This window comes from Erinaceus europaeus, chromosome 4, assembly GCF_950295315.1.
Source record: "Erinaceus europaeus chromosome 4, mEriEur2.1, whole genome shotgun sequence".
Classification (NCBI taxonomy): Eukaryota; Metazoa; Chordata; class Mammalia; order Eulipotyphla; family Erinaceidae; genus Erinaceus; species Erinaceus europaeus.
The window spans coordinates 13,936,677-13,962,482 of NC_080165.1; the positions used below are offsets into that span (position 1 = coordinate 13,936,677).

Consider the following 25,806-nt stretch of genomic DNA (forward strand, 5'->3'; position numbering starts at 1 on the left):
TGTGGCATCTCACAAGAGGAAGCTGCAGAAGGGAACTTGTGGGATGACACGAAAGCTCGGTAGAGCTTAGAGGAGCTCTCCCATCCCTGGATGGAGGTCTGGAAAGACACCCACCTTGTAAGCCTCTCTCCTTATAGAGATGAGCCAAGAGGGAAAAGTCTCCCAGACTCAGTTTCTCCTTGTTAGTCTCTCAAGCCCACAGAAAGCCTAGAAGCCTCTCACACTTAGTTCCCCCTGCTAGCAGGCCAAATAGCTGCCTGCTTGTTCACTCAAAGTTCACTATAGTCATTCAAAGTTCACACATTCACTATAGCTTCATCTTCTGATCATATAGGAGAACACACTCTATCATACACCCCTGCCAGTACCCCGCAGTGAGACCCCATATTCTATTTCCTCGTGTCCTTTGATATTGTGATTCACATCAAGCTTTGTTTTTCTCCTTCTCTACCTCACCTTACTGGTTTAACCCCTATGCTTTTCTCAAATACCTTTGGATAATTAACTTGCCTGCATCATGGAAACTAATTGTCTTGACCTTTATGTATCTCATCAATTCTTGTCATACCAGCCCCCTACCATGGGGACAAGCTGACCTTTAAGAAACCTGTAATTTCTGGCATATGTGAAAAATGTTCTTTGTTTAACTCAGTATAAAAGCCTGTACCCATCTCCAAATAAACAGATGTTCATACCAGAATATCTCCCGATGCTTCTTTCTAATTCACGCAGCCACTAGAGCTGGTGAGGGAGGGTCGGAGGCTCCCCCCCCCCCCCCAGTTGGAGCCACTCCACGTGAGCACCAGCAGGAACTGAGGTCAGATCATGAAGGTTCCTCATTTACAAAGAAACTGGAAATCTTTGTCCTCAAGTCACTGGCTTCCAGACTGTATTACTGCAATCCCCAAAGTTTCCTTCCTGCTAGGAGTCCTGCAGTTGGACTAGAGGGCAGGATGCATTATGGGAGGTTGGAGGATGGGGAAGGTGCAAGCCCCAGACCCAGGAAGACAAGCTCCTCCCTGATTTACCCCGAGAAAGAAAGCTCCCTCCCCCTTTTATCATTTTGTTGAGGAAATAGTGATTTGTAGGACAGCTGACACAGGGGGACAGTCTCTCACCTCCCTGTGACACATATCTGCACACCACTCCCACCACCTGCCCACATCCCTCTTCACCATCGCATACTGGGCACCTGATACCCATCTCCCCCAGTCCAGAGTCCTTTGCTTTGCTACAATACACTCCACCATGTGCTTCCCTTGAGAAAGAGCTTGAGGGGGTCGGGTGGGGGAGCACTTGGTTAGGGGCACCTATCATCGTGTGCAAGGACCCAAGCTGGAGCCTCAGGGGGCATTTCACAAGCAATGCAGCAGGTCTGCAGGTGTCTCCTTCTTCTTCTCCTTCTCCTCCTTCTCCCTCTCCCTCTCCTTCTCCTTCTTCTTCTTCTCCTCTCTCTCTCTCTCTCTCTCTCTCCCCTCCCCTTTCAATTTCTCTTTGTCCTGTCAAATAAAATAAAAATAAAAGTGGGGGAGGGGGGAATGGCCGCTGGGAGTGGTGGATTTGTAGTGCCAGCACTCAGCCCCAGAAATTGAGAGGGGAGGAGGAGGTAGAATGGGAAAGAGATAGGAGATAACTGCAGCTCTGCTTCACCACTCATGAAGTTTTTCCTGGTCATGGGGACCAGGGGATTGAACCCAGGTCCTTGTGCACTGTAATGTGCGTACTTAACCAGGTGTGCTACCACCTGGTCCCTATGGATAGAGACAAATTGAGAAGGAAAAGGAGTGTGTGTGTGTGTGTGTGTGTGTGTGTGTGTGTGTGTGTATGAGAGAGAGAGACCAAAACATGCAGCACTTTTTCACCACTTGTGAAGCTTCCTCCCCCTGCAGGAGAGAACTGGGGACTTGAACCTAGGTCCTCGTACTCTGTACATGGGTGCTCTACTGGGTGCGCCACTGCCTGGCCCCTGCTCCACCTTAGAGACAATACGGAAGGCAGATGCTGGAGACAAAGTGCAGTCAGAGGCTGCTGGGAAAGTCCAAGTAGTGCTGCTGAGAGAAAAAGTGCTGGTGCAGAGGTGGGGAAAACAGAAATCATTCTGTCCTGATCTGGGATGGACTCGTGTTAGAATAGTGAGCTCCCTGTGGCAAAAAGGACTCACCTGTAACCCCACCTCCCCAGAGCCCTGTCCCACTAGGCAAAGACAGAAACAGGCTGGGGGTGTGGAGTGACCTGCCAACACCCACGTCCAGCAGAGAAGCAATTACAGAAGCCAGACCTCCCACTCTCTGTACCCCATGAAGATCTTTGGTCCACACTCCAAGAGGGATTAACAATAGGGAGGCTTCCAGTGGAGGGGATGGGATGTGGAAATCTGGTGGTAGGAACTGTATGGAGTTGTACCTTTCTTATCCCACAATCTTGTCAATCATCATTAAATCACTAATAAAAAAAAAAAAAAAAAACACCTCAGTGGTGAAAGTGAGAATTGGGTTGGCTTCAGCCAAACTGCCTCAGGGAGCAAAGACTAGAGACCGCATCTGTGCAGAACGCCAACAGACTGATAGCGTTACAGAAAAATTTCACAGTAGACTACAGTAGCTGCGTTTATCTGCACACAGAAACAGACACCCAGAAGTCACTAGCGAAAGTCCTTCCTGGTTGTAATCACAACTCACTGCAAGATTGCATCTGCTACTTCTTATGTCTCATGTCCTCTGCCAGAGCCCAGACAAGAAAAGTTTACCAACAGTCAATGCCAGAAAAAGAAGCGTGATTGAGAGAGGTCTGTACATTGTTACTCTTGTTTGCCGATGGAGGAAAGATGGAGCTGCTGAAGTCGGCAGGGGCTCACTACAACCTGACCTTGGCAGGGTCCACACTGCAAGGGATCAGCCTGAAGACTCGCAGTCAAAAGGCCTCGTGAAGGTGACTGCAGAGAAGTCAGTGTGAAGCAGCCCGGGAAGTAGCACAAGGGTGAGAGCACTGGACTTGCAAGTCTTAAGGGGAGGAACTGACTCGACTCAAGAAAGCGGCCTCCCGACCTCTGGAGTTCTGTTCCTGGATGCCCTCGACATGACCCACTGGCCCTCTACCCTCAGCTCTGTTTCTTGTGAAATGTTTGAATATCCCTGGTGGGGCCTCATACACACAAGTGCTGTGACACAAATGGCAGCCGTTATGAGTCTATGAAGAGCCTCCCAGGGAGTTGGTTCCACACCTGCAGTGGCTAATCATCATAGGGAAGGTGGGGTAAGCCACAAAGTGTGCCCAACTCACCATAACTGGTAACATTTTTGATGTCCACACAAGTCTCTTGTGGGAGGAAGCCTTTTGAACACAGGCATCCTTCCACACAGGGCACGCTGAGGCCGCCTGCAGGCTTCACAGATACCAGACACAGATACTTACGTCCACATACAACCACATCCTTGTCCCCAAGCAGAGAGCTCCCAGGGCCCCAGGAAGGCTCTTGGAAAACACTCAGCTTACCCAGGAACTGGTGACATCAACATATGGATCCCTCAGTTACAAGACACAGTCTGAAGATGGAAAGTGTCCTCCCTGCACCCCCTGACCCTGGGCTGACTCCTCACAAGATGCCCCACCAGGCAGCCCACTGGAACTCTTCAAACTTTTCCTGACCTCTGTTCCACCGTGAAAAGCCAAAGTCAACTCCAGCAGTCCCACCGCTGGGCAGGCGCCCCAAAATAACTACAAGCAAGGATCTGCACGGGCAGAGCCGGCATGTTCATATCTGTATTCACAACACCGTGACTCACCAAAAGGTGAAAGTAGCACAACTGAACCCAACACACCCATCCAAAAAGATCTGTGTACACATACGTTCTTAGCTGTTTGTAACTGCCAAAACCTGGAAGCAACCCAGGTGTCCAACAACAGATGAGTGGCTGAGCAAGTGGTGGTAAATATACACAATGGAATACTACTCAGGTATTAAAAATGGTGACTTCACCGTTCTCAGCCCATCTTGCAAGGACCTTGAAAAAACCATGTTAAGTAAATAAGTCAGAAACAGAAGGATAAGTATGGGATGATCTCACTCTCAGGCAGAAGTTGAAAAACAAGATCAAAAGAGAAAACACAAGTAGAACCTGAACTGGAATTGGCGTATTGCACCAAAGTAAAAGACTCTGGGGTGGGTGGTAGGGAGAATATAGGTCCAAAAAGAATGACAGAGGACCTAGTGGGGGGTTGTATTGTTCTGTGGAAAACTGAGAAATGTTATGCATGTACAAACTATTGTATTTGCTGTTGAATATAGAACATTAATTCCCCAATAAAGAAATTAAAAAAAAAAAAAGTAACACAACTGACCATGAATGGATACACACAATGTGGTCTAGTCAGACAATGGGACTGCGTCAGTCTTAAGAAGAATTAATGTGGGCAGGGGGAGCCAGCATAATGGTTATGCAAAGAGACTCTCATGCCTGAGGCTCCGAAGTCCCAGGTTCAATCCCCCTCACTACCATAAACCAGAGCTGAGCAGTGCTCTGGTGTTTCTCTCTGTATCTTTCTCTCTCTTCATTTCTCTCAAAAATAAATAAAATAAAAAATAAAAAAGAAGAAGAATTATTAAAGTATATACACACTAAATCACGGAACGACCTGGAGGACATTTTGCTACATGAAAGAAGTCAGACAGAAAAGAACATAAAACCTACAGCCCTATTTATATGAGTCATCAAATTCACAGAGGCAGAGTGGAGGACAGGGTGTCTGGGGCTAGTGCAGGCTTTGATGGAGTTACTGGAGAAACTTCCGGTACGGGAAGTTACAAGTGGCTAAGATGGCACATTTAATAACGTGTGCATGTATATTTACTTGTTTTACAATGAAGAATTAAGTAACTGAATTATTTTAAATCATTGGAATACAGGGGGGTTGGGTGGTAGGTAGCACAGCGGGTTAAGCGCATGTGGCGCAAAGCATAAGGACCGGCTTAAGGATCCTGACTCAAGCCCCCGGCTCCCCACCTGCAGGGGAATCGCTTCACAGGCGGTGAAGCAGGTCTGCAGGTGTCTGTCTTTCACTTCCCCTCTCTGTCTTCCCCTCCTCTCTCCATTTCTCTCTGTCCTATCCAATAACAAATGACATCAACAACAACAATAAAAACCACAACAAGGCTACAACAACAAGGGCAACAAAAAACAAAAGGGGGAAAAATGGCCTCCAGGAGCAGTGGATTCAGATGGTGTAGGCACTGAGCCCCAGCAATAACCCTGGAGGCAAAAAAAAAAAAAAAATCATTGGAAAATAAATGAACCGAAATGTTCACTTACAAATGGTCAATATACATACATACTCAACAAAGAATATTGTACATAGAAGAATACATTCATGAAACATTTCAGGACTTTCACATTAAAGATGGATTTGGAGACCAGCCCATGGGCAAGGGGAAATAAAACAAGAATGAACAAATAGGGCTCTATCAAATTGAAAAGCTTCCACACATCAAAAGAAAGTTCCATAAGGATAAAGAGGAAACGGAACACATGGAAAAGTCATTTGCACACTACACTTCAGATAGTGGCGGATATCAAAGGCCTGTAACAAACTCATACAACTCTGCAAAAGGAAAAGGAACAACCCAATAAAAAAAAAAGTGGGCAGAAGATATGAATAGATGGTTATCAAAAGGAGAGATACATATGGCCCACAGACATATGCAGAAATGCACCAATTCACTCCTCATCAGAGAAATGTGAATTAAAACCACAAGTGTTGGAGAGGATGTGGAAGGAGAGAGGAACTCTATTCCACTGCTGGGGATGTAAACTGGGTCAGCCACTCTGGAGAATAGTCTGGAGAATCCTCAACCAAATACAAATGGAAACACCAGATGACCCAATTCCACTAGGCATACACACACAAAAAAATGTAATAACACTGATTCGAAGGAATCTATATACCACGCCCCACCCCCGCCATGTTCATAGCGGCCTTATTCACAATAACAAAAACTTGGAAACAACCAAACTGTCCTTTGACAGATGACTGGATAAAAAAGTTATGGGGTATATACTCAATGGAGTATTACTCAGCAATAAAAAAATGATGTGTTGGGATGCCACTTTGGGATAAAGTGGATGGAACTGGAGATTATGCTTAGTGAAACAAAGAGGTGAAGGACAAATACAGAGTAGTTTCACTCAGATGCAGAATATAGAAAACTGAACATATGAATATGAAAAAAATAAGTCAATCGATCTCTAAGACTTTGAGAGACTACAGTGGTTATCTATGGGGGTAGAATGGGACACAGACTTTGCTGATGGGAATGGTGAGAAGAAGGAGAAGGAGGAGAAGGAGGAGAAGGAGAACAACTACAAAGCATCTTTATCAATGCTATTTACTAAACGCACTCAGTAAGGATTAACAAGAAAACAAAAGGCCCAGGTTCAGGAGCTGGAGGTGGGTCAGGTGCCCACACAGCTAAGGACAGTTGGGATAGGTCACAGGGCCCTGACACAAGTCTCCTGTGTGCATCTCTGCCCTGTGGCTACGGCACAAAGCCCCAATGCTCGTCTTCAGGCATGTGACCTGGGTCTTGCCCACATCGGACAAGGACCGTCTCAGCTAACTATTCAGAGAGGTGACGGTGAGCAGGCTCTGTCCCAGGCCCAGGCATATGACTCAGACACTGGCGCTCTTAACTGCAGCATGAAGTAGTCACACTGAGCAGCCCTCGTGGGCATGGCAAGATTCCACCACACATTTCATCCTCATCAGTGGGCACACAGACAAGCAGTGGGTTCATTCTGTGGGCTAGGGAGAAATCCAGTACTAACCAGGACTGATCTGAGCACAGAGGGGAGGGGGTACAGTTCATCTTTCTGTGACGAGTGACATAACACGACAAGGCAGTTATCTAGTCATGTCCTTAGGGGCCTCGGTGGGGAGAGGTCGGCAGAGGGTCCCACACCCACAGCCTCAGATAAGAATATGTCCCCCAGGGTCCGGCAGTAGTGCAGCGGGTTAAGCGCACATGGTGCAAGGACTGGCATAAGGATCCCAGTTTGAACCAGGGCTCTCCACCTGCAGGGGAGTCGCTTCACAGGCGGTGAAGCAGGTCTGCAGGTGTCTATCTTTCTCTTCCCCTCTTTGTCTTCCCCTCCTCTCTCCATTTCTCTCTGTCCTATCCAACAACAATGACATCAATAACAACAGCAATAATAACTACAACAACAATAAAATAAGGTCAACAAAAGGGAAAAAAAGAAAAAAGAACAAGTCCCCCCAGAGCCTCAGCTGTCCCTCCTGAAAAATGGGAGAGGAATATGACTCTTAAGTTGTGAGGCATAAATTCAGTGAGGCAGGCACACTCTCAACTGTGACCTGCCTGTAAGACTGACTCCACCATCTCCCCCACGACCTCAACATATACGCACCCTATGACATATACACACCCCAACTTTCTGGTCAGGCCAGACAGGCCACATAACAGTACCACCTCCCCCCACACACACACACACACAGGGACATGTGCAACTAACAGCATAAGACACTTAGTCCCTTGGAGGCAGGGTCTGTCATTATAGACACTTTAAGGAAGAGAAAAATCGTGGCCTTGGAGGTGAGCAACTTGGCCAAGTCCCAAAGCGCCCAGGAAGTGGGGCTCTGACTTGGTGGGGGGCCCCCGACATCCTGTAGAGGAAGCAGAAGCTGGAACTCACTGTTTGTTCAGAAACACCCCTTCCTACTGCTGACTGAGCACACATCAGTTGGCTGATTTCTCCACAAAGTGTCGATACAAATGAAGGTTGAACTCCACTTCCAGTGAGCCAGGAAATGGGATAAAGATGCACCCTCAGTCACTGGGGTGGTCCTGATTCCAAAGACCCAAACCAACTGCCAGGCAGTGTGTTCAGAAGACACAGTCACCTCTGCTCAGAGAGACGCAGGTGCAGCCCCCACTCCCAGCACTCAGCGAGAGTTAGCTGAGCCCGCCTGGCACTGAGTCAGCACCGAGCTTTCTCCACTGCTCTGGCTGCCCCAGCCCTCCAGCTGACATAAGCAATGAATAGCTTGAACTGGCAGACATGAAGAGTTGAGTAACCCTCAAAAATTGGTAGGGACCCAGGCGACATCTGAGTGAATTAAAGTGTATGCTTTACCATATGTAAGGTCAAGGGTTCAATCCCCAGTACCACACGGGAACAACACAGACATGCTTTCTCACCTGGGAATACCAGGAGGAGTTCCATGGATGGTAGAGTGTGGTACCTCTCCCTCTCTTTCCCGCCCTCTAAAAAGTATAGAAAAAAGAAAGGAAGGAAGGGAGGGAGGGAGGGAGGGAGGGAGGAAGGAAGACTCACCATCACCCAAAACCTCAGAATGTGACCTCATTTGGAACCGGGGTCTTTGCAGACACTCAGGTGACTCCTACTGGATCACAGTGGACCAGAAGTCCAACTAGATTCTTCTCATAAGACAGCCCCAGGAGCCGGGCGGTAGCACAGCAGAATAAGCACAGGTGGATCAAAGTGCAAGGACCAGATAAGGATCCTGGTTCGAGCTCCTGGCTCCCCACCTGCAGGGGGGCTGCTTCACAGGCAGTGAAGCAGGTCTGCAGGTATCTATTTTTCTCTCCCCTCCTCTCTCGATTTCTTTCTGTCCTAGCCAACAACAACCACAGCAATAAAAGCAACAACAATGATAAACAACAAGGGCAACAAAAAAGGGAAGGAAAAAAATTTTCCTCCAGGATCAGTGGATTCATAGTGCAGGAACTGAGCCTCAGCAATAGCACTGGAGGCAAAATAAATAAGTAGAAGGAGGAGGAGAAGAAATGCCATGGCCAGAGGCCAGGCGGTGGCTCACTTGGTTAAGTGTTCACATTACAGTGAGCAAGGACCCAGGTTCAAGCCCATGACCCCCACTTGAAGGAGAAAAGCTTCACGAGTGGTGAGTCACGGCTGCAGGTGTCTGTCTCTCTCCCTATTTTCCCCATACCTCTCAATTTCTCTCTGTCTCTATCCAATAAATAATAAGTTAATAATAAAATCCAATAAATAATAAAAATATTTTAAAAGAAAGAAAGAAATGCCAAGAGTCGGGTGGTAGCGCAGCGGGTTAAGCGCAGGTGGCGCAAAGCACAAGCACCTTTGTAAGGATCCTGATTTGAGTCCCTGGCTCCCCACCTGCAGGGGAGTTGCTTCATAGGCGGTAAAGCAGGTCTGCAGGTGTCTGTCTTTCTCTCCCCCTCTCTGTCTTCCCCTCCTCTCTCCATTTCTCTCTGTCCTATCCAACAACGATGACATCAATAACAACAACAATAATAACTACAACAATAAAACAACAAGGGCAACAAAAAGGAATAAATAAATAAATAAATAAATAAATAAATAAATAAATAAAAGAAATGCCATGGCCAAGGTCCCTTGGGGTCCACCCTAATGCCTCCCCCTCCCCACTGTTGATTGGGACGAAAGATTTGCAAATGCCCTCGCTTCAGCTGTAACCAAATTAGTGTCATTTACAGAAAAGAAGTCCAGGTATAAATATCTAAACCCAGGGAGCTGGGGAGAGACTTGGCCCGGGACCAGGTAGTCTGCAGCACCAGGATCTCAGCAGACTTTCAGCCAGGGGTTTCCGTCCCCCAAGCCAACAGCGATGACCTGACCGGTTCCCCCGACTGCCAGTGCCAAGTAACCTAGCTCCTCCACTCCACAGAGCACATGGATCCGTACATAGTCCTGGGAAAGCGGGTCAGTACATTTCCCCTCTATTCGTCAGAGATATGGGGGAGGGCACAGGAGGAGGGCGGAATCACTGAGCAGTGAGTCCAGCTGCACCAGGATGTAATAAAATGTGTTGCTAAGATACAAGTGCCAAAGAAGTTCATTAAAGGACACTTTAAGCCAAGCTGCCAGACTCTTTTCCCTTCAAAGGCTGCTTCTTTGGAACCGTCCCTCGTGTTTATAATTAGATTTTCCGATAGGAGAGCATCGCCCCATTCAAGTCCACTCAGCAAAACTCGTTAATAAAATAACCTCAGTGAGACCTCAACATGTGCTGTGGTGCAGGGGAGGGGTGTGTGTGTGTGGGGGGGGGGGTTTTACAGGGCTGTTTTATTGACAGAGATATCGTTTTCCAATTTCTTATCCAAATTAGAGAGAGGTGCTCATGGAGAAGCTCAGAGTGTCTCCAGCCACACAGCGCACTGTCTCCCCGACTGGAGTAGGGGTCATAGCTAAGACAGCAGAAACACAGCTCTGGGCTCACCAGCATCTGAGGCTCTTGTCTTGGGCTCTTCAGTCTGTAGAATCTCAGCCTCAGGCTGACTCATGTGTCTGGGCTCCGTGTATAGGCAGCAGTGAGAGGCTGAACCGGGGCAGGATGGGGATGGCAGGAAATGACCAGCTTACAGCCTGAGCAGTAGGGCTGTGGAGAGGATCGTGTTGAGAGCAGAATGGGGCAACTGCCCAGCCCGGATGGGCCAGGACAAGGAGGAGGAAAGGCCAGATGTCAGGACAAGGAGAGGGGCTTTCGCAAGACTGGTTGGAGGACAGGTACTAGATACCACTTCTGGGCAGCAGCACATAGAAAAGGCTTCTGAACAGGGATTTCACACAAACACAGGTTTCTCTGCTTGCCTTAAAATAAAGAGAGTGGGACCCAGTGGTGGTACACCTAGTTGCGTGCATGTTACCATGTGCAAGGACACTGATTCAAGCCCCTAGTCCCCACCTGCAGGGGGAAAGCTTTGCAAGTGGTGAAGCAGAGCTGCAGGTGTCTCTCTGTCTCTCTCCCTCTCTGTCTCCCCTACCCTCTAAACTTCTGGCTGTCTCTATCCAATAAATAAACAAAAGATAATGAAAAAACATTTTAAAAGAGAAAATTTTCTTATAAAAAATATTACAAATAATATTTGTTCCCTCCAGTGTTCAGTGCCAACACTACGAATCCACTACTCCTGGCAGCCATTTCTTTTTTTTTTTCTTTTTTAATTGGATAGGACAAAAATTGAGAGAGTTGGGGGGAGACAGCTAGGGAAAGAAAGACAGACACCTGAAGACTTGCTTCACCCCTCGTAGAGTGTCCCCCTACAGGTGGGAAGGTGGGAGCTCGAACCAGGATCCTTGTGCGAGTCCTTGCAAATAGTACTATGTGCACTTAACCAGGTACACCACTGCCCAGCCCCATAATATATCTTTAAAAAAGAAAAGAAAAGAAAAGAAAAAAGAAAAGAAAGGCTGTGTAGCCTGTGCCATGTGACACTAGGGCTGACAACAGTCACACTGACCCCGCCCTGTGGGCAGGGTCTCTTAAACAAGCCGGTTGGGAGTTGGGCGGTATCGCAGCGGGTTAAGCGCAGGTGGCACAAAGCACAAGGACTGGCATCAGGATCCCGGTTTGAGCACCCGGCTCCCCACCTGCAGAGGAGTCGCTTCACAAGCGGTAAAGCAGGTCTGCAGGTGTCTGTCTGTCTTTCCCCCTCGTCTTCCCCTCCTCTCTCCATTTCTCTGTCCTATCCAACAACGATGACATCAATAATAACTACAACAGTAAAACAACAAGGGCAAGAAAAGGGACTAAATAAATAATTTTTTTAAAAAAGCCGGTATCAACCCCCAAGACACTGACTTTCTCAACCCTGCATGAATCAAAAGCATCCCGCTTCGGCAGTGGCAGAATCCTAGCGCTCTTCTTGGTGTTTCCAAAATGGAGTATCTCAGCCGAGGGGAAATCAGCTCTGCTCCCACCCCCCCATTTAACTGCCAGCAGGTGCCTCTTCACCTGGACTAACCGGAGGTGTCACTGCCTGCGGGAAGGCTGGTGGTCAAAGCAAGCAGCTGTCACTAGTGTGCTCACTCTTGGGGGGAGCTTCCAAGTGGAGGGTCTCAGTCTTCCAGTAACTTCGAGCTTTGAGTTGGAATTCTGTCCTAGGAGAGGGCTGCTCTTTCTTACACATCAGAGCGAGTCGACGACTTCAAGGCAGAGAGGTCAGTGACACAAGAGAGGACAACTCACGGTCACGCTATTAAAATAGTCACCTGATGTACTGCACCAAAGTAAAGGACTCGGGTGGTGGGGGGGGCGGGGAGGGTGCTTTCAGGTCCTGGTGCGAGATGGTGGAGGAAGACCTAGGCTGGAGGGTGAGTGTTTTACAGAAAACCAAGAAATAGGGGCCAGGTGGTGGCGCACCTGGTTGAGCACACGTTACAGTATGCAAGGACCCAGGTTCAAGTCCCAGGTCCCCACCTGCAGGGGGAAAGCTTCACGAGTGGTGAAACACTGCTGCAGGTGTCTCTCTGTCCCTCTTCCCCTCTATCCCCCCTTCCCTCTTGATTTCTGGCTGTCTCTACCCAATAAATAAATAAATAAATATAATAAAAAATTTCAAAAAAGAAAACCAAGAAATATTTTTATCTATTTTTATTAGTGATTTAATATTGATTTACAAAATTACAAGGTCAACAGAGGTACAACTCCACACTGTTCCCACCACCAGAGTTCTGAATTCCTAATCCCTCAATTGGAAGCTATAGTAGTTCTCCCAAGGTTACAGATATGGGTTAACTATTATTTCTAGAACTATCCATCTATATTTGTATATATTTGACCTTTCTTTTTTTTAAGTCCCGTCTTCCCTACCTTTCTAAGTCACACATACACCTATTGTTAAACTCAAAATGTCCCTCCCCTTTCCCTCTTCTCTCTCTGGTTCCTGATAGAGTTGGAGTTCAGAGCCTCTGGTCATCTTCCCCTTATCATTTCTCCCCCACTGAGAGTATGGATCAAAATTATTTTGGGGGTGTAGAAGGTAGAAGTTCTAGCTTCTGTAATTGTCCCTCCGCTGGACACAGGCATTGGCAGGTCGATCTATATATACCCCCAGCCTGGAAAACTGAGACATTTTACATATGTACCGGCAACTGTATTTACTGTAAACCATTCATCCCCCCCAGTAACAAAACAAAAAAAGGAAGCCACCTGCCTACACGTGCAGACAGGCACACTCTGAAGCAGACAATACATTCACACTCGCACCTGTCCTGTCCTACTTGCTTGCTTTCGCACCACTCGCTAAGAAGGTTGACTATTTCCTCTAAGACTACAAGCAAGGCTCAAGGGCCTCTTCTGTCCCTTCTGTGCCCCCAATGCCTGGCAGTGGCCCATGAAAGACAAGCCCTTAAATGGACCTTCCCAGTCATTGTGTCCCCTTAGCAGTGGCAGCAGGAAAGAGGACGTTGGCTTTGTGAGCACAGAAAACTCCGTCTTCTGTGGGGCAGTTCAAATTGTAGTTCAAGAAATAATTCCAGTGTTTATCTGAGGTGCATGTATTACCAGTGCGATGCATTAATCACAGGGAAGCGCTGGTACCACTGATTGTAGGAGATGCTGCTTGTCACTTGGTGAGCGCTATCTCACAGCCAATTCTGGGTCACGGTCTCTAATGTGGATATAGATTTAATTGCATTTCCAAGTTCATTTACATGTGCAGATTGGCTCTGTACCTGAATGACACCAAAGAGAAACACATCTCCTCACTTCCTCCCTTTCTCCCCTGCCCCTGTCCTGGCCCTTTTCTCATTCTTGGGGCAAAAGGTTCTCCCCAGATTGTTTACAGCTTCATCCCTAGAACAGTCAGCTGCTATCCCCCGGGGGAGAGGCCCCCTAGCAGTTGAATGAATTATTCACGACTGCATTACTTCCCCATCATACCGGTGAACACCTTTTCTCTGGGGGGGGAGGGGGGGGAAAGAATCTTCCCCAGAAGCCCACAACAGATCTCTGGCCCCCAGTGTAGACTGAAAGCAGAAAATGAGTGGGTGGGTTGGCCGACAACAGCCCCCACAGCTGCCTCTCCTGAACCATCCTTTGGCAACTTACCTGCTTCTGGAGAGACGCAGCCAACAGCCCCCAACAAGAGCCATAAGCGGGCAGCTCCTAATACACCCTCCCTGCCCAGAGCCCCTGCGCCTTGTGCATGCAGATCAGGAGTCATGACGGCACATCTGGTCGAGTGCACACACTGGTACACAAGGACCTGGGTTCAAGTCCCCAGTCCCCACCTACATGGGGGAAGTTTCACAAGCGGTGAAGCAGTGCTGCAGGTGTGTCTCCCCTCCCCACACACACCATTCCCTCTCAATTTCTGTCTCTATTCAAAATAAATAAACAAGCAAAAAACAGAGCAGGAGTCAACATTTCTGAAAGTCTGGGAACCACTCTGGGCACACCCACGAGTCCCATCTTGGTGGCTCTGTTGTCAGCACACCAGGCTCTTCTAGTGTTTGCTTTAAGCTGCCAGGCCAGGTCTGGGGTGTGTGTGTGTGTCCTCAAGTTGCACCACATCCCAAGTTTAGGACCCAATCCTAGCTGGGGACACACCAGTCTAAGGAGACAAAAAGTCACAACTGGCCGTGGACTTCTCCCGAGCAGTCCCATATCTGCGGCACCTCCCGCTTCCTGCTTCTCATGTCATTAATAAAAAGCAGCGATGACAGCTCCCCTCTAACTCAGCTGTCCTGCTGTACAGTGGGGAATTCTGCTGGCAATTCTGCCTGGGATCTCACATCCTCCTGAACCCTCAGAACAGGCTGGAGAGCAATGTAGTCCCACACTGCAGCAAAGGTCCATGAAGCCTACCCCTCCTGCCCTGCTTAGGGGCAAGGGCGGTTACTCAACCCCCAGACAAAGGATGAAATCATCAGAAGATGCACATCTTCCTGCAGTGTTTTAAACCAGGCAACGCAGGTGCTGAAGAGCAGGGACAAGAATCGTGGTGTGTGTGCGTCTGCATGGACTTAGCAGGGTTACCACCAGCATCAAGCTGCGTCAGCACTTCCGCCCACCCACCTAGAACCTGCTACTTACCCAACAAGTAACTATGAAAAATGTGTTTAAAAAAAAAAAGTCTTAGGGAAGTTGCTTTGTCCCATCAAAAGACAGAGGCCACTTCTTGGTGAGAACTGTCTCTGCTTTAAAGTACAGAGGGCCTGGGAACAGCACACCAGCAGAGATGCAGGTGGAAAGGCAGGGCCGAGAGGCTTTGGGGTGTGGAGGAGAATCCACTTCCGGTCCGTCCACACCTCCACTGCAGTAGGCTCAGCTTCCACACCCTGGGGGCTCACCCCACTCCACGATTCATCATGGTGCCAGCCAGGCAGGCAGCCTCCTAGACACCCCCCACACACACAGTTGTAGGTCCATCTACTTCCAGTCAAACTCCCACTCTTTATCAGGGAGCAGCTGCTAATCTGTTAGCAGTTATCTCTGCCACACATGCTGCACTTACTGCTATCTGAACGCCCACCCTGGAGTGACGTGCATACCAAACTTTCCCCATGGGGGTTCGGTGTCGTCTCCCTGCCCCACACTACAGCGTCAGGATTAAGAACACAGAGCTGCATGGCCTAGAAGTGAATGGCAGCTGCTTCTTGCTCAGCAATGTGAGGTCAACAAGCCACTCAACCTCCCTGGCCTGTCCCCCTTTCCCGGAATACAGTGGGGATGGACAGCAGCCTCCCCAACTACCAGCTGTGGAGAGGGCCTGGTTCTGAATCAGCATGGAGTCACAGAGATGCTGCTGGTCCACCTTCCTTGTTGGGTCTTTGCCAAGGGACCAAAGCCTGGTGCCTTAGTTCACAGGCTCCTCCCGGCCTCTCCCAGGATGCACGCCACACATGGTCACTGCTACCTGGCAGGCAATGCACTACTGCCTCATTCCACAACCTTAATTCCGAGACAGTTACAAATGGCAGCGCTGGCTTTACAACTCCGTCTGTCCAGATGTAATACCTCGGCTTAACCTCTCTGCTTACAAGACTTCTTTGAGAGTCCTAGAATGGAAGGGAAATGCAGAATACTGTCTTTGCACTACTATAACTTTTTTTTAATTTTAATTTTATTTTATTTATTTATTCCCTTTTGTTGCCCTTGTTGTTTTATTGTTGTAGTTATTATTGTTGTTGTCGTCATTGTTGGATAGGACAGAGAGAAATGGAGAGAGGAGGGGAAGACAGAGAGGAAGAGAGAAAGATAGACATCTGCAGACCTGCTTCACCGCCCGTGAAGCGACTCCCCTGCAGGTGGAGAGCCGGGTTTCGAACCAGGATCTTTATGCCGGCCTTGTGCTTTGCGCCACCTGCACTTAACCCGCTACGCTACAGCCCGACTCCCCCCCTACTATAACTTTTTAAAAACTATTTATTTATTTATTCATTCATTCCCTTTTGTTGCCCTTGTTGTTTTACTGTTGTAGTTACTGTTGTCGTTAGATAGGACAGAGAGAAATGGAGAGAGGAGGGGAAGACAGAGAGGGGAAGAAAAAGATACCTGCAGACCTGCTTCACTGCTTCTGAAGCGACTCCCCTGCAGGTGGGGAGCCAGGGGCTTGAACCAGGATCCTTACACCAGTCCTTGCATTTTGCGCCACCTGCACTTAACTCGCTGCGCTGTCACCCGACTCCCACTGCTATAATTTTTAACTGGTACCAGGAACTTAAGATTGTGCAGCCATGCAGCCCACTGCTCTGAAAACCTGCCTCTTCCCCAAGTCCTCCAGGCCTGGACAACGTGCAAGACAAGCCCAGAGGGCATGTGACTGGAGCCAGAGCACCAGGCAGGCTGTCCCTCAGAAACAACCAGGCTTTGCACGGGGTTCACACCAGCCAGATAAAAACAAACAACAACAACAACAAACATCCAGCAAGCCCAGGACCAAGTTCTTACACAAAAAGTGTTGGAGGCAAAACCTTGCTAATCATCACAGCCAGCAGCTCCAACGAGGCGCCGTGGGATTACCAAAGTTATGATCTGAGTCATCTCAGAGGGAAAATCCAAAGTGAACCGAAATCAGTCGAACAGTTCCTACAGCAGGTGTTCCGAGAAGCGAAGAAATCAAACTGAAGTCCTGGGTCTGGCCAGAGAAGAGACCGTCACTGTCAGGCTCCAGCAGGAGTGACAAGCAGGAGCTTTTGCCCCAAAGAGTCAGCAAGCAGTAACACAAAGGGCCTGGCACCCCTGGTGTGGGTGTCCCACGGTCAGGGACACAGCGGACACAGCGAGGATGGTTCTCTTCCCTTTGCCCCTCGTGATTTCCATGTGTAGCCACGGGTATCACTTGAGTTCATCCGATGAGCCAGTGAAATGGCTCTGTCCCTGCACCCACTAACATGCAGGACTCAAGGGGCAAAGTGACCAGATGCAGGCAGCTGGGGAGTGACACCAGGGCCTCTGCTCTTTGGTACCGGCACACGTTGTCTTCGACAGTGCAGGCAGGGGACAAAAAAAACTAGGCAACCGTTGGAACAGAGGACACTCTCTCAACGGCCCTCAGAGATTTAACCTTAGCAAATTACCCTTTCTATTCTGTTCAGCAGAGGGAGACTCACCTGCCCAGCCCACCAAGGCACAGAACTATCAGGAGAAATGATGTATTTCTAAAGAGGGCCTGGTAGAGACCCCCGATGGGACAAAACACTGTGTGTGTGACTTGTCTCTATGCTTCTCTGAGGTGTCAGCATTGCCTCCTAGAATCCCGGCATCTCACACCAGCCTGTCTCCACTGGGGAAAGCCTGGCGGTGAAAAGCTTGCCAGCAGAGGCCAAGCCCAAGTACTCCGGGGAGCATGACACCTTATCAAATGACATGCCGCCATTACTGATAACACATCACCCACCACCACCTCCCCGAGCCCAACACCTGGCAGGAGCTCGTTAAGTGTTTGCAGAATTACTATGACTCACTCCCAAGAGAGTCTATAAAACCACATCAAGTATAAAAAGCAAGTTTAGGAACAGTATGCAGAGTTCATCCAGTGTGTAAGGGGAGAAAAGTGTTTCTCCATATTCTAGCTGTTTGTGTGCACACACAACACAGCCCACCAACACACCTGCCAGCCAGCACCACGCTGACCCCAGAGGTACTGGGGCAGGGAGAAGAGAACTAATGGTCCACAAAGCTCAGATTTAAACTGTGTTCCAACAGGCAATGTCTACCTTGTATAGTAAAGTTTGCCAGAGATATATTTTTTCTTTATTTTCTCAATATTATGGGGAGGGGGGGTATCCAGAAAGTATATTGGTCACACTTTCCTGAGAAATTTTTTTTTCTTAACTTAAAAAAAAAGTGACAGGGGCCAAGTGGTGGCACACCTGATTGAGCGCACATGTTACAGTCCGCAAGGACCCAGATTCGAGCCCCTGGCCCCCACCTGCAGGGGGAAAGCTTCACAAGTGGTGAAGCAGGGCTGCAGGTGTCTCTCTGTCTCTCTCCCTATCACCCCCTTCCCTCTCAATTTGACTGTCTCTATCCAGCAAATAAATAAAGATTAAAAAAAATGACAGGGAGAAATTGAGAGGGGAGGAGGAGATAGAGAGGGAGATAGAAAGATAGACATCTGGAAGTCAGGCGGCAGCGCAGCAGACTAAGCGCATGTGGTGCAAAGCACAAGGACCGGCATAAGGATCCCGGTTTGACCCCACCGGCTCCCCACCTGCAGGGGAGTCGCTTCACAGGTGGTGAAGCAGGTCTGCAGGTGTCTGTCTTTCTCTCCCCCCTCTGTCTTCCCCTCCTCTCTCCATTTCTCTCTGTTCTATCCAACAACAATGACATCAATAATAACTACAACAATAAAACAATAAGGGCAACAAAAGGGAATAAACATATATATACATATACATATACATATACATATACATATACATATACATATACATATACATATACATATACATATACATATACATATATATATATATGTGACACTTGCAAACCTGATTTACCACACCTGAAGCTTTTTCCCTGCAAAGGGGGCAGGGAGCAGGGACTCCTGACTCTTGCGCACTGTCGTGCGTGCACTTAACCAGGTGCACCACCGCCTGGCCACTCTTCATTTAGATTGTTACATCAGCAGCACCCATGCAAACAAAACTTGAACCAGGGGCACCACCACCTGGCCACTCCTCAGTTAGATTTTTACATCAGCAGCACCCATGCAAACAAAACTTGAACCACGGTGCTAAGTGAAAGAAGCTGGTCAGAAAGACTAATATTCACGGCTCATTCAAATCACGGGTTCAGAACAGCAACAGAGAGTAGATTAGCAGCTGCTTAGAGCTGGGGCAAATGATAGCCAAAGGGTTTCTTTTTTGAGATGAAAACGTTCCAAAATTGATGGGAGTGATGGCTGCAAATATATGAAGAAAGACATTTACTTATGGGCTTTAGATGATTAGTTACATGGTATGTAGATTATATCTTAATGAAACTATTTTTCAGTGGCTACAGTAAAGAGGCTATCCAATATTCTCACTGAGACAGGGGCCAGGGTGATGATAGATGGAAACACAGCTCAGATATAAATTTAGGGTCTTCAGATCCCTTGACTGGGAGAGGGGAAGCCAGTCACACACAAGTACCAGAACTCACCCCCGTTGCCTCAAAATATGCCCTTCCCCATATGGTGCTCAATGGACAGCTTTCAGTTAACATGTAACTATTTCTTTTCTTTTCTTTTCTTTTCTTTTCTTTTCTTTTCTTTTCTTTTCTTTTCTTTTTTACCAGAGCACTGCTCAGCTCTGGCTTATGGTGGTGTGGGGGATTGAACCTGGAACTTGAAAGCCTCAGGCATGAACGTCTCTTTGAATAACCATTATGCTATACCCCCCACCCCCAACATGTAACTATTTCTAAAAGAATATCTGGTACTCCATGTCGGGAAGATTAAAATTTATCCTCCTGGACGAGAGAGATCTTTTACTAAAGAGTTGCAAACAACTACAAGGAGCTCTTGGAATAAATCCACCTCACAGTTCTGTTTGGGATCCTTCTTTGTTATTCTTTTCATTTATTTATCGATGAGTGCGAGTGAGAACCAGGACATCACTCTGTTACATACACTGCCAGGGACAGAACTCAGGACCTCATGCTGGAAGACTAGATGCTCTCCCTACAGCAGTAACTCCTGGAGCACTTGGGTGGATAATTCTAAAGTGAAATGTCCCACTGGTGTCAATGTGGCCAGTGAATCATGGTGAAGACATGCTTCAGCACGTGGGTGAGTGCCACATACATAATATCCTTCAAGACATATTTTTATTGCTGCACTTGAGGACAGCCACAAGGAATTCAGAGTCCATCAAATCAAGGGGGTCAAATAGAGCACAAGGCTTCAAGTTCACCTCTGGGGTATCTTACCTCTCTCTCTCATTCTCTCTCTCTCTCTCTCTCTCTCTCTCTCACACACACACACACACACACACACACACACACACACACACGAATCTGTTTGCAGAGAAGACAGATAAAGCTGAACTTGCATGAAGTCCAGGTCCGGAGATGTAGCCTCTAAATGTTCTGATCAGAACTCCAAGGTGGGAGGGGGAGGAAGTCTCCTGTATTTATGATGGGTCTGTTATTTACATGCAAGTGCTTGTTGCTTGACAATTTAAATAAAAATGTTACTGCCTCTCTGCATGTGCTTCGAATTCATGGCATAAAATCACTGGAGCAACTAATGGAGTCTTCACACATCACATGTCGTTAAAGAAGAGGGTCTGTCCTCACCAGAATCACCATGCAGCAGCCGGGGATGGCCACACCTGGGCGGTGCAGCCCTACCACTCGGGAAGGACTCAGCTCAGCTCTGACCGGCTACCCCATTTTTTTTTTAAAGGAAATACTATGAATTCTGTTTTTTAATGGCAAGTTTCTACAGAAGCCAGTTTCCTGTTTCTCCCCTAGTCCAAGGATGTTTTTTCTCTCTACTTCTGACCACCAATCAACTTCTATGAGGCCTCAGTAAACATCTCTAAACATACAGGCATGATTTTAGAAGTAACTGGAATAATTCCAGTGCCAAGGGCATGAATGGGAAATTGATGGCTGCGCATCTAATGATATTACTCAGCTGCTGTTACACTACTAAATGTGGATAATGGGGTCAGCTTTCATTTCGCTGTCTAGTTCATCATTTCTGTGTGTACTTTTCATTGAATCTGAACCTCCACATCCCATACTCCAAGCAGGAGCAACACAAAAACACATTATCTGGAAGTGGAGCTGTTATGAGTTTCCCCTCAAACAAATCAACACAGCAGTGCTAGCATTAAGTTCATAGTGAGTTAAAAACAAACTGATCCGCTGGCATTTTCCTCTCTGTCCCCCCATTTTAGGATGACCCAGCAGAGGGAAGCTAGCTGGCTGCAAGACCTAGGGTACAGCCCAGTATCACCTCCAAGAGCTGGCCATAGAGCCAAGTTGCCAATCACCAGTGGAGAGAAGGGAGAGCAAATATTAAGTCTACCCAACTCATTTCACAGCTGACCTGCGAAAGACTTGAGCAAGGAGCTCTGGAGAGACAAGGGAGCTTTATTAGCATGCGGCACCATGGCCTCAGCCCCCCCTCCCCTCTTCTTCATGAGCCCTTGTTACATGAAATGCCACAAAGGGAAAAGGAAAAACATGTCACACTTGCAGTGACAAACGGAAGTTCCCAAAACCAGACCAACCCAGGCTGGCTGACCAGATGTTATTTAAAGGGAAAAAGTGGTTTTTAAAAGGCCCAAGAACAAAAGTTTTTTGTTTTCATTCGTTCTTTTTAAACTATCTCTCTCTCCTCTCTCTCTCTCTCTCTCTCTCTCTCTCTCTCTCTCACACACACACACACACACACACACACACAAAGATGGAGGTCCATTCCTATCTCAAACATCCTTCCTGGAGTTCACATTTAAAGGCAAAGGCAGCTGAGAGGAAGAGGAGCTCCTCCTCCCCCCCCCACACACCCCCAAGCTATACTGCCAGCTTCAAACAGGATTTACAAAATGTTCCTCTTAGCCTCATCTAAATTCCGGCATGACGAATAATAAATGGCTACTCATTTACTATCATCATAAAAAATTAAACAGCCTTAAAATAGTTGCTACTGTACGGAAGAAAAGATCAAACCGAAGCTCCAAAAAACCTCGCCAAACAGTAAAACTATTGCCGTGCAGAAGCTCACATAAAGAGACATCGTCGCAATCACAGCGGCGGGGTTATCGGATTCTCTGGCTTTTAAATCTTCCGTTCTGAGCCTGAGAGTTAACAACTTGCCGGTTTACCCAGTGGGGAGAGAAGAAAAAAAAATAAAATAAAAGAGGAGGGGTAGGCTCTAACCCTTAGTTATCACACACGATCACATTGGCTGGTGTCTTCTTCTTTTTTTTTTTTAAAGAAAGTCTCTGATCTGATTCTGCACAGTGATGAAACATCTTTGTGCTCTCCACGGAGAAGGGTCTCACAACCCCTCCCCCTCCAAAAATGGCATCAAAGCAATCAAAATGGTAATGCCCGGCCTGGGTCCCTCCTCCGGCGGGAATGGAAGCTTCCACCCGCGGACGGGGGCGCGCAGCCGGGAGCGGGGCCGCGGCGCCGACAGAAAGGGGTTAATGCCGCCGCCTCAACCCTCCCGTCCAGCCGGGCGCCCCGACCGGCGCGGGCCCTCGGGAACAGCCATCTTTCTTCCCCGCAGGCCCGGCCCCTCCTCCTCCTCCTCCTCCTCCCCCAGTCCCCCTGCCACCACTTTGCAACTTTAAAGACGTCCACGCCAGGGCTCCCAAATCCTCCTCTCCGGGGGGGCGGCAATGCCCTCAACTCCCCTTCACCACCCCCTTTCCCACATTCAGCCCCCCCCGCACCCCAAGACTCGGGGCCACATCTCTCCCACCACTAAAAATTGATCCGAGGAGCAGCTGATCCGACCGGGGTGACTGAGGGAGGTGGGAGGGGACGCGAGGAGAAAAGGAACCGGGTCCGAGACCAAATCTGCCGCAGGGAGGGAGGCAGAGGGGGGCCGGCTGCGGGGGGTGGGGGGGGCGCTGCCCAAGTTTCGTGCCGACGGCGGCGACATTCCGAAGGAAGAGCGATCGATTGGGGGGGGGGGGAGGAGGGGAGGGGGCAGTGAGGAGGGTGCCCCCGCCCCTCGCCCCCCGCCCCCCGCCAGCCTCCGAGCCCCGAGAGCGCCATTGGCTGAGCCGCTGAAAGTTCTCGGCTCCGGGCTACGAAGAGGAGGGGCGGGAAGGAGAGGAGTGAGGGGAGGGGGCGGGGGGAGGGGCGCGCAGGCAGGGGGAGGGGAGGGGAAGCGGGAGGGGAGGGGGGAGGGGCGGGGAGGGGGCGCGCGGCCGGCCGCGCTCCGCGGCGGCATCTGTTCGTGGTGCTGAAATCCGGAGCGCTGAGCTCAGTGCAACTAAGTCACAATGGACAACTTTTCCTCCCCCCGAGGGGGCCAGGCAGGGGGTGGGCGGCCGTGCCCTCCAGTGCAGGAGCCTGTCGAGTGTTCCCCGCCATCCTCAATGACCGCAAAGTTGGGACTGAATTGTGGGGAGGGGGGGTATCTGCGGGAGGGGGGGGGCTTCTTTTGTTCCCCGGAAGCAGGCTGTCAGGCTGGTTCCAAGAATAAAAAAGTGATGCTGGAGAAGTGGAGGGGAAGGACGAGGACCCCCCCCCCCAGGAACGAGCCTACAAATAAAATGTGCAGTGCAAGCCAGAAATCACTTCCAAGGACTTTGGTGGCCAGGCCTGAATCACCAGCCCCTCTTGGCTCTCGACCCCCCAACCCTCGAGTCGGCGTTAAGTGGGGGAGGCTGGAGGGTATGCGGGGGCACAAAACCGGGAGAAATTGCCACATTCCAAAAACATGTCCACCAACTCAAAATGGACGCCGGGCTGCTCGCCGCCTTTTAAGAGCAGCCTTGCTCCTTCGGCCACTGCCGAACCTCGCTCCCCGAGCAACCCCACCAGGCCTCCAAGAACCGGCCCTTTCTCTGCAAAGAAGAGGGGCCGGGGGTGTAACTTTGAGACTGGAAACACTCCGCTGCTGGGGGGGGGGGGGGTCTGAGCGCGCGGCACCCAGGCCAGCACTTCTGAAGGTGCTGCCAAAGTGCCCGGCGACCCCGTCACCCCCACCCCTGGGCGGGTGGGGGGCTGCCTCCCGCTCCTTACCTGTTTGTCGCTGAGCGCAGCGATCCGGGGCTGCCTCTCTTGGAGCTGCTTCTTGAGGTCGCCGTTCTGCAAAAACACGGAGGAGCGGGCTCAGTGCGGCGGGTCCCCGAGGGAGGGGGGGTGGTCTCGCGCACCCGGAGCCCCAGCGGGTCACGGGCCAGCCGTGCAGGGGGCGCCCCGAGTTCCCGGGGCCGCGTCCCGCCCGCACGCGCGGCGGCGGGGCAGTGGTGCGCGGGGCCGCTTACCTGTGGCTGCCGCCTCATCGGGGCAGCTCGCGGGGCGGGGCGGGGGCCCAGGCCACCCGGCGGCGTGGCCCGCGCCGTGCAAGTTTGCAGGCCAGGGTGCGTGTGCGAGTGAGGGTGAGTGAGTGTATGCCGAGGGGAGGGGAAGGGGAGGGGGGAGGAACAAAGAGCCAAGTAAACACGGCGAGTCCGTGTCGAGCAAAGCTCATAAATATTCAAGTCGCGTCCTAATCTCCCCAACACACACACGCGCGCGCGCGCGCACCGCAACAGCGCTCAGGCTCCGGCCGCCACGCCGCTCTCGCCCGGGCAACAATCGCCCAACTACTTCTGCAAACTGTACAGCTCTGCTGGCGGGGTGGAGGCCCGGGACACACACACACGACACCCCGTAACTAGATCAGAAGGGGCCACCCTCCCCCGACACACACAGTACTCTTAGTCCAGCAGATCCAGCATCGAGAGAGAAAAATCTGCATTTAAGTTCCCTGGGCTCCCGACCCCTCCAACTGGGCAAGAGGGCACGCGAGGAGGAGCCCTAAGAGGTATCTGTGCAAGTACAGAGCTCCCCTTAACCGCCCCAAAACCGAGGCATCAAAGAAGGACGCTATTTCTGGCTATCTCAATCCACTCAGACCCGGCGACGAGGAAGAGGGTGTCAGGTTCAAGGTTCCTGGAGCCCTGGAGCCTGGCCCGGGACCCCTGGCCTCCTACCTGGTGACACGCAAGTTCCACGGCGAGCGCCTCGGACCGGCTCTGCAGCTCCATCCCGGCAACTTTGCGCTCACTTTGGCCCGGGCTCCCCTCAAGTTGCGCCTCTCGGCAGGGGCGGACGCCGGCGGGAGAGAACCAGGCCTCCAGGAAAGGGGGCGCACACGCCCCCTCCCCCCCGCGGCCGAAATGGAGTGGGGGCGGGGGGAGTCCCCAAGGGGGACGAAAAGCCCCCCGGGCGCAGACCCCCACGGCCGCCCCAACTCTTCAGGCTGCGGGGCGGCAAGTTGCGCGGGGTTCCCGGGCTGCCCGCGCAGCCCGGTGCATGCCCCCCCCCCGTCCCGGCGCCCGGCGCAGCCCCGCGCAGCCCCGCGCAGCCCCGCGCAGCCCCGCGCAGCCCCGCGCAGCCCCGCGCAGCCGGCCCGCCGCCCCGCCGGCAGGGACTATATTTCCTCCGGAGCGCGCGCCTGGATCTCGCAGGGCCTCGGCAAAGTTGTGCCACGGCACGATGCTAATTCGGCAGTGCCCGGATGGAGCGGGCCGGGGCGGCGGGGGGCGGGGCCCAAGCCGGAGCCCCCTCCCACCCCGCCCCGCCTCTCCCCTCCCCTCCCGCGCCTGCGCGCAGCCACCCTCCGCGGCCCCGAGCCCCGAGCAGAGAACAAAAGTGGCGACTCCAAGCCTTGCAAACTCGCCGGCCTCCGGACCGCTCGGGGGAGGTGGGGGTGAAGAGGGGATTCTCTTCGCCACTTTCCCTCCAGTTAACCCTGAGGAAAAAGGGGCTCCCCATCCCTCTCCGCTGAGCGCCTTGGGATTAAGGAGATTTTCCCATAAGAAAAGAAAACAAACAAACAAACAAACAAACAAAAAAGCCCATTTCTTCACTTCTTTT

General features: G+C 50.4%; 1 protein-coding gene across 2 annotated transcripts in view; it reads right to left on the minus strand.

Moving 5' to 3' along the window:
• PHF21B (PHD finger protein 21B) overlaps nt 1–25,347 on the minus strand; it is a 95,204-nt gene extending 69,857 nt beyond the window's left edge. Inside the window, exons 1-2 of one of the 2 annotated variants that reach the window (XM_007531912.3) lie at nt 24,921–25,347; nt 23,965–24,030 (exon numbers count right to left, since the gene is read on the minus strand). In XM_007531912.3, coding sequence (XP_007531974.1) covers nt 23,965–24,030; nt 24,921–24,974 — 120 coding nt within the window. In that variant the 5' untranslated portion in view covers nt 24,975–25,347. Of the gene's footprint in view, nt 1–23,964; nt 24,031–24,209; nt 24,312–24,920 lie in introns of those variants that run through there. The other variant, XM_060188761.1, reaches the window with a different exon arrangement.
• Between the last annotated feature and the right edge of the window lie 459 nt (nt 25,348–25,806).